Here is a 9,233-nt window from a genome sequence, read left to right as displayed (position 1 = left end):
CTGTAGTTTTCTGAGTACAGGTCTTTTACCTCCTTAGTTAAGTTTATTCCTAGGCATCTTAATTTTGTTTGTTGCAATGGTAAATGGGATTGGTTTTTTAACTTCTCTTTCTGTAAGTTCATTATTGGTGTATAAAAAAGCCAGATTTCTGGGTGTTAATTTTGTATCCTGCTACATTGCCAAATTCATTTGTTAAGTCTAATAGTTTTTTGATGGAGTCTTTAGGGTTTTCTATGTACAATATCATGTCATCTGCAAATGTGTCATTTATTTCTGCCATTTATTTCAGCTCTAATTTCATTCCTCCTTCTTACTCGTGGCTTGTTCTTTTTCTGGGTCTTTTAGTTGTAGGGTTAGATTGTTTATATGAGACTTTTCTTGTTTCTTGAGGTAGACCTGTCATGTGACGAACGTCCCTTTCAGGAATCCGTTCATTGAGTCTCAGATTTTGGGTTGTGTGTTCTTTGCTAGAATACAACTGATCAAGTATAAATGACTGGCATGTCCAGAAAATTTGCTGAATTGTAAAAACAACCTTGTGGTTGCTTTATCTCCTTCATGTGAAGATGCTTCCGTGAAAAGTACAGGGTACCCATCACTAGCGAGAAAACAAGGCTGCTTCCCACCACTCTGACTTCTAGAGGCTAACCCAGGGGAGGGGCTCAGCCAGGGAACTGAAATCTACACCAGAGTCATCTAACCACAGCCCCCCAGGACACGTAACATGCCGAGGACACCCTAGTGATGCGACAATGACCAGCTTTGTCAGCGAGGACATCTGTGGCCCTTCCAGACGAGCCTTCAGTGTCCCGTCACGCATACGCATGTGCAGTGTCCTCCTTTCATTATGTAAATCACAAGTCTGTCTTCCTAGCAGTGGTTCTCAACCTTGGTTGCACATTAGAATCACCTAGGAATCTTTAAAATCCTGATTTCTGGGCCTCATCCTCCGGAAATTCTGTTTCTTTGTTACTAATGTTGTGGCCCCACCCCATAACAAACAGAATTTCCGGAGTATGAGGCCCAGAAATCAGGATTTTAAAGATTCCTAGGTGATTCTAATGTGCAGCCAAGGTTGAGAACCACTGCCCTAGCAGCTGAGCTAGAAAGCACTAAAGGTCAGACCACAGCTGTCAACAATCATTAAAAAGCATAAAGCACTTCACAAATATAAAAGTGCTGGTTTGGCATTTGTAGAACCACCAGGAAACATTCACTGCTTGTGCTACTTGGCAGCTTTGCATTTACTCCTCTCCCTGCTGTGCCCTCCTTGTATAAAGCCTGGGGCTTTCTACTGTGCCTTCGTGTAAAAAAAAAAAAAGTTTCTACTCAGACCGGAGCCCAGGTCAACAGGAGTGAAGGTGGGGGTTCCATGAGCTCCCCATCACTACAGGGGAGGCGGGTACAAAGCAAATGCAAATGAGACAGAGGAACCTTGCACCCCAACATGTGAATTTTGCAAAGCTCTTGAGCGGGCTGACTTTTGCAGCAGGTCACGGGGCCACTGTGGATGGTCTGAGGCAAAGAACCAGATTCCCCAGATCTGAAAACCAGTTATGAGTGAATGTCCGAGTTTCACCTTTGAAATGAGGGTGTGCAGCTTTTCTGCCCAGCTTCCCCTGGATGCCCCAAACAGCAGCTAACTGTGGCTCAGAGACAGGAGAGCGGCCGGTATATCCTCCCGCAGGATGGCAGGGTTCCTCTGCTTTTCGTGGGACTTGAGTTGAGGTGGGGGATGGGGGACAGGGCAAACCATGGCTCAACACTGATGGGACCAGGATACAGAACATCGCAGCCCAACCTACTCTGTCTGCCACGCTGTTCCCCCCCACCCCGAACCCCATTTCCTCAGGGTCCTCAAAGTGCCCGTTTAGGTCCTAGAGTGTTGGAGTCAGCACGCTCGTTCTAGATGGGTTTGCATTTTTAATTTTATATAAACGGAACTGCATTCTTTCGTGTCTGCATTTCCTCATGTAGCATGATTTTTTATTCTTTTCAACCCTCACCTGAGGGTATTTTTCCACTGATTTTTAGGGAGAGTGGGAGACAGGAGGGGTGAGAGACACAGCCATTGGGTGCCTCCTGCACACACCCGGACAGGGGCCAGGAACCTGCAACCTAGGTACGTGCCCTTGACTAGGAATCAAGATCCACAGGCCGACACTCTGAACCACCCAGCAACCGGCCAGGGCGTTTTTGATGTCCTCGCTGACGAAGCTGGTCTTTGTCACGTAAGTATAGTGTCCTCGGTATGTTACCTTTCTACTAGGGGCTGTAGTTAGAGGGCTCTTCAATAGCATGATTTTAAAATCCATCCATCTTACTACATGCATATTAGTACATCCATCACTACATCAACAGTTCATGCCTTACTGCTGAGTAGTATTCCTTTGTATGGGTGTGTTGTGCCTGTATATACACTGAGTGGCCAGATTACTACAACCACCCCATCAGTACAATGAAGTGAATTAATTATGCAAATAATAATAATAAAACCTTGAAAGTATTTGCTTAGTAAGTTTTCCAATATTCAATATTTTGGAAGTGTCAATAAAGTACTGATGGGGTGGTCATAATAATCTGGCCACTCAGTGTATATTCACCTTTTAATAGACATCTGAGTAGTTCCCAGGTTTTGGCTGTTATGAATAAAGTTATTAATGGATATTCAATTACAGATTGTTGTGAGCATATAGTATAAATACTTGGGAGTGGAAGGGCTATTCGTGATTGGTATGTTTGTGATTCAGCTTTTCCAAGTGCTTGTACCACTGTCCATACCATAAGAGGAGGAGACCTCTAGTTGCTGTACACCCTCAGCACATGTGGACTTTTCAGGTTATCCTAGCCATGGTAATGGATGAGAGGGTAACTCACTGTAGTATTCATTTGTTTCCCTGAGGACTGAGGCAAGCATCTTTTCATGGGCTTTTGGTCATTTATATATCTCCCTTTGACCAATTCTAATACTTCATTCTTATCAGAAAAAAACAGGTGTAAGATCAGTACACTGAGAATCACAGAACACTATTTTGAGAAAATTAAAGAACTAAATAGATAAAACTTCTGTGGGTTGGAAGACTCAATATGGTTTAGATGTCAATTCTTCCCAAACTGGTCAAAAGATCTAATACAATCCAAAATTCCAGCAGGTATTTGGTATTTATAAGCTGATTCTAAAATTTATATGGCCCTGGCTTGTGTGGCTCAGCTGACTGAGTGTTATCCCATGCACCGAAAGGTCCCTGGTTAGATTCCTGGTCAGAGCACATATTCAGGTTTCGGGTTCAATCCCGTCAGGTGTGCACAGGAGGCAGCCGATCGAAGATAATCAGTACAAACATATAAATGCAAATGATCTTAAATTATCAAAGCAACTTTATGGCGCTATTTTTATAAATTTCATTATTTTTTTATCCCCCAAAATACATATAAATGGAAACCTGCTCTTCAAATGCAGGGGAAGGCCTCTGCCTATAATTTAGTATTACATCATAAAACATTCTGATATAAAAATAAGTATGCAGCTCTTACACACTATACATATACATACACACAATATATTTGTAAGTAGTTATGAACTTTCTACTTAGACATATTCCTTTAGTAGAAAGTTAGAAAACTGGGCAATTCCCATGCTTTCCAGCCCTGGGAAGATAAATATAAATATAACCTCTGATTTTTTTTTTAAAGATGAAACAAGTAAATGACAACTTATTTAGACATGTACATATTAGAGTACAGCAAGGACAGTGCCACGTAAATGACAGTGTGTTTCTCAAGGAGATAACATTTGAATAAAAATGCAAAGTTGAACAGGTAAGATGACCCACACCGATCCCAGCCTCCAGTGACATCGGCACCCGGCACCACCCGTTGGCAATCTTCCTGTAGTCACCTGCCTAAGCAGGCTCCATAAGGCATCTGTTTAACCGTTTGGCTGCTGACGTATTTTTTTGGACATATGCCAAAACTGCGGCACTAATTGCACATGTATGGGAAAAAATGTAAAACACTTTTTATACAATAAACTCACTTGTATTGCTTTGCAACAACAAAAATTAAAAAATACCAATTGTTTACATAAATTTGTTTTAAATAAGAAGAGCGCGATAGCACTCCTTAGCAGTCAAACGGTTAAGTCCAACAGTCAGTAATAAGGGCAATGAGAAATCCCCATTCCCCAAAAAAGAAGTGTAAAATCTACTTCTGTGACTCAAGAGTTCAACCAGGTCAAAGCTCTGATGAAAGGCCATTTGTCAATTTCTTTTCCTAAAACAGTCCCAACTCCCTGCCATGTAGACACATTATACATACAGGGCACTAATCACCCAGAAGCCAGCCAGGAGTCTCAGCTTGACTGCACTTTAGTTAGAAACAACTAATTTATTAAGAGAAGGATAAGCAGTTCGCAAGTAGGATATTTCTATATACAGAAATAATCTGGAAGAGTTAGTTTAAGGAGGCCGCTCTAGGTCATTTCCATGGTCCTTTCAGCTCTCCATGACCCTGCATTTGTGGGCAGAGGACATTCAACTGTGCACCTGTCTCAGCCGGAGAACGCAGGGTCACAAATCTGCCAGGGCAGAAATAAGATACTCTTGAAATGTTAACTCTAGGGAAACACACACCTAGTTAAAAAATGTCTTTGCCTTCTGCTAGATTATAAGGGGACCAACTTCTGAAAGGCCCAACCTCCGAGGCACAGAAAAGATTTTGAACGACTCATCGGTCAAGTCCAAGCAATGGAGCCCACAGGCAAAGCAGGGCCACATCCTGGGATCCTCGGCAGCACGGTAAGCTCTTACTCGGCTCCTTGTGAGCTGACTTGGCCTCTAATGCTGCTTAGTTCAGAAGTCCTTTTTAAAAGTAGAAAATCACCACATTTCAGTTCTAGGTCAGTGTTAAAATCAGCTTCTCCCTCTTTTTCCTCTTCCTCTTCTTCTCTTCCAAGTGGCTGGTTGCATCAGCGAAAAACATAACTTCACTTTTTGCCTCGCACTCCCTCTTGAGATAGTTAAGACCCGCCAGGTTGAAGCCGATAACATCCTGAGGCAGAAGACAGAAAGGTGAACTTGTCTCGTGTGAGCTCAGTGCCTTAAGAATCAGCTTATGTGAGTCGGGCCAGTAAGCCTCAGGCCCTGTGTTCCTATTCCCACCAGCTCCACCGCCAAGCTACCCTCAAATACAGGTCACGTCTGGCCAATACACCCAAGACAGGCACAGCGCCCGGGCTCCTCCTAAGTCACACACTAGGGCAGGGGTCCTCAGACTACGGCCCGCGGGCCACATGCAAATACAAATATTGTATTTGTTCCCGTTTTGTTTCTTTTTACTTCAAAATAAGGTATGTGCAGTGTGCATAGGAATTTGTTCAGTTTTTTTTAAACTATAGTCCGGCCCTTCAATGGTCTGAGGGACAGTGAACTGGCCCCCTGTTTAAAAAGTTTGAGGACCCTTGCACTAGGGTCTCCCCCTCACTGGTGTAGCTCTACAACATACTTACCCGGACTTGGCTGACTTTCGAAATAGTTGTTTCCTTTAATTTTTCGATCACTGGCACAAGCATTTGGTTGCTAGTGATCTGCCCAAAGTGAATCCTAACAGAAAAAGAAAACAGCCATATTTTGAAGAGAGGTAGTGGGCTGGCTCTACTTACCCCTTCCACAAATAGCAAACAGACACAATAGCAAAGCAAAAACACTTGTTACGGCATCATGGGAATAGAGACATTTCTAGTAAAAAGGGGAAAGGACTTTCTTCCCCACTATTCAGTTCTATCTGATAACAGCTTAAAGACACTGTGCCAGACCCTATCACAGGTTCAAACTCAGACCTGGAGGACCCAGACACCTTGATGAGCACAGGCTCCTTCACCCCCACTCACCCTTGCCTTCGACTGGGACCTGCCATCTCTACCTGTGAGGTAACTGGCACCCACCTACAACCCTCGGATATGCTGGCATTCAGGGTGTTTCTTTTAGGAAGAGTGATCCTGATTCAACAGCTCATATGCCACAGCAACAAGAAATTATTAGTAATACTGTTAAGTCCTTACAATTTGCCCCAAATTCTAAATATGGCAACAGAACAATGTAAATATATTGTTCTTCTTTCACTAACATCCAAATAGAAAAAGGATGGAGGAGGGCTAAGAACCATGAAAACAGACCAATTCACCAACTTCACTAAACATACCTGTTTCTTTGAACTACTTGGTATTGGCTGACCAGTTTTTGTCCTCCTAACAGCATTTTAAGAAATGTCCAATTTGTCTCTTCATGCTCTCTATTCTATCAGCTTGAAACAGAGGGGCAGAGAGTGGGAGATATAGAGTAATACATTCTTAAGCCTTTGTAAATAGTCCTCTCAATTACATATAAGAATTCTTCATATTTGAGAATATAATCTAATGAACATATTTTCCGATTTATTTCTTTTATATATGCCCTCCTATTGCATCTGTACCTCTACAGACCTGGAAAATAATCCACTATTCCTGAAAAGGCTGTTAGGAGGACAAGGCAAAACCATAACTTAAACTTACAAATGAGGCAAACTGCTCAGACCCAGGCTGTTGGACTGCAGCCTGGAGACTGGCGCCTGACGAAGCATTCCTGAGCACTGTTAACCTCATAGTACTTGTTTTAAGGGCAAAACTGATGCTGACTGTTCTCAAGGACAAGGAGTAATTCACGCCAGGCCGCACTGACGTCTGTGACAGCCCCTGAAACCGAAACATCAGTTTCTTCATCCCCAAGTGGTGACGGCTCCAGTGAAGGTTCCACCGGAGCAGCTGTGCTGAGACGACAGGGTCTGTCCTGGAAAAGGCCTTACCTGAGGAGGAAGAAGAGGCACCGGCACAGAAGCTCCACGTCGGAGCCCCGCTGGATGAACTCATTGAAGAGCCTCAGGATGTCCGGGACGTAGGAGAAGGGCAGCACCAGCAGCGACTCCTCCAGCTCACTGAGGAGAAAGCGTCAGTCAGCGCAGCCGTCTTACAGCCCCGCGGCTGTTTTTCCTACTGCTTTTACTGACCAGACCTCACCCATTCAGAGTGAAATGCAATATTCCAGATGGTTCTCTTTTCAATGTTTTGTTTTTATATTTAATACTTTAATCTATTGGATGCATTTTGGTCCTTGGCACAGCAGGAGACTCTAACTTTTTATTCTTCTAGAAACCAATTTCTCCAAAGCCTACTGTTGACTATTCCATCTTTATTGAGTCCTTATAATAGTCTGTTTGAGGCCTTCTGAGTCTGTTTTGATGATCAATTGATTCTGACAACAACCTTATACGATTTAAATGTTGCCAATTAACAGGTTTTTGTTTGTACATTTTTAAACCTAGGGGAATAGCTCCCCCTTGTTGCTCTGGTTTCAATTGTTTAACTTTTCTTGAACTAATTCTAGCATCATTTCAGCAATTCCAAGAGGATTTCAAATGGAATCACAAAACTGTAAGTTAAAGAAAAACCTTTAAAACAGACTCTTCCCTCCTAGGAACGCACTGCACCTCCATGGATCTAAGCTCCCGTTACATGTCTCTAGTGAAGGATCCTGTTTACTACTTTTAAGAGACATTTAGAACTGGCCGCTGAAGCTCTCAAGTAAAATCAAAAGGAAAATCACAAATAAGAAACATTATTCCAAAAATATACGACAAAAGACACAAAACTGTATGCAAGATGGTTCTAACTGTGTACGTGCACGGGAAACAAGTCAAAGCAGCACACTACAAAGAATGTTAGCTGCTGCTATGACTGAATTACAGAGATCAAGCATGTCAAACTCAAAGGCTAACACAGCCAAATAAACGAAGCATGCGGCCTGCGAGTTTGACATGCTTGATATAATTTCATTACCTACAATATAAAGTAATACTACCCTTCATTTCTCCTTAAAAGTAGAGCCTCTTACCTCTACTTCAAAAAGAACACTATAATAAATTATTTTCCCTCAAAATTTTGACACAGTTAACCCTATAAGGGTGCTGGATCAATTATAATTTCTCCTCATCTCATGTTTAGATACACACTCAAATGTTAGCTGACCAGTGATAGTAACTGTGCACTGAGACGCACCTTGACTTGATTCCTTTAAAAATTTCCAACACGTAAGCTGAAGGCTACAAAGGAAGGACACAGGCATTAGTGACAGTCTTGACTGGTTTCTACTGAGTCTCTAATTTCCTAAAATCCAGGATCCTCTCTCACGAGACAGTGTACTGAAGTGGCAAGACGTGCATGGACCCAGTGTTAGTGAGCTCTGGGCTCATGATCCAGCTCTGCCACTTACCAACTACGTCACCTGTAGCTCTATGTCAGGCCAGTTTCCTGTCTGTAAAAGGAAGATGCCCTGACTCAGGGCTGTTGGGAGGAATGAGACATGCAAATCACATTCTAAGGAACTGGAGACTGTTGGTAGTTGCACTGCACATGACTCTCCCTCTCTCTCCTGTATCTGATTGGTGTTAACTTTCCCTCCCACACCTTTAATTTCAAAGTTCATTTAGATGAACAGAATCTTCAGAGGGCTTTGGACACGAAACATGAATAAGCACTAGAAAACTAAGAATGCCAGGCCAGCCCAACCAAAAAGGATGACCTGGAAGTTACACTAAATTGGTCCTTTACAAATTCAAAGTAATAGAGGACACCACCCTTCAGGAGGGATTTTTAATGACAAAGTATTACCTCCTCCCTCACCTCTGACTGACCAAGAGGAAACAGACGTACTCACAGAGATATTGCCGTGAGCCATCAGGATGGGGTTGGTGGGGAGAGGAACCTGTGAAGAAATTATTAAATCCAGTCATTAAAAAATGAGACTTTGAAAGTGCTTGTCACAGACAGGGAGGTACTAGTATTTTACATTTTAAAGAGAGACAAGACCAACCCCCAAACAGAAAGAGTGAGTGTAAAGAGCCATCAGGCCTTTCAGTTTCGATAGTGCTTACGAGTGAGTTTGGGCAACAGGTTTCACCAGAAATCTGACATGGTTACGCTGCCTCCGAACCAAAGTAGGAGCGTGAGTGTCTACTCAAATACAATAACCTCACTTTGCTCTCCTTCCCGTTTATTAAGACCAAGCTTCCCCCACCCACTTCCTCAATTCGCTCTTTCTAATGTTTGAATGAGAACGAATTCTACTACATTTCTCTCATTTCCTGACCTGCGTTAGTAAGTCCTGAACAATGTTTTCCTCTCAGGAATTCTCTATATCTCCCAG

General features: G+C 42.7%; 1 protein-coding gene and 1 long non-coding RNA gene across 2 annotated transcripts in view; both read right to left on the bottom strand.

The window, feature by feature from the left end:
- The window catches only part of LOC107182972, a 16,523-nt gene extending 14,656 nt beyond the window's left edge, over window positions 1-1,867 (bottom strand). The window contains exon 1 of the long non-coding RNA XR_001513752.1: window positions 1,784-1,867. This is a non-coding gene — a long non-coding RNA (uncharacterized LOC107182972). The remainder of the gene's footprint in view (window positions 1-1,783) is intronic.
- A 2,270-nt stretch (window positions 1,868-4,137) lies between these two features.
- WDR3 (WD repeat domain 3) overlaps window positions 4,138-9,233 on the bottom strand; it is a 30,002-nt gene continuing 24,906 nt past the window's right edge. Inside the window, exons 23-27 of the mRNA XM_006763060.2 lie at window positions 8,745-8,794; window positions 8,087-8,130; window positions 6,838-6,966; window positions 5,507-5,600; window positions 4,138-5,049 (exon numbers count right to left, since the gene is read on the bottom strand). Of these exons, the coding sequence (XP_006763123.1) occupies window positions 4,894-5,049; window positions 5,507-5,600; window positions 6,838-6,966; window positions 8,087-8,130; window positions 8,745-8,794 (473 nt within the window). The 3' untranslated portion in view covers window positions 4,138-4,893. The remainder of the gene's footprint in view (window positions 5,050-5,506; window positions 5,601-6,837; window positions 6,967-8,086; window positions 8,131-8,744; window positions 8,795-9,233) is intronic.

The sequence above is a fragment of the Myotis davidii genome, unplaced genomic scaffold, assembly GCF_000327345.1.
Source record: "Myotis davidii unplaced genomic scaffold, ASM32734v1 scaffold217, whole genome shotgun sequence".
NCBI lineage: Eukaryota > Metazoa > Chordata > Mammalia > Chiroptera > Vespertilionidae > Myotis > Myotis davidii.
This window is presented reverse-complemented; position numbering and strand designations above follow the sequence as displayed.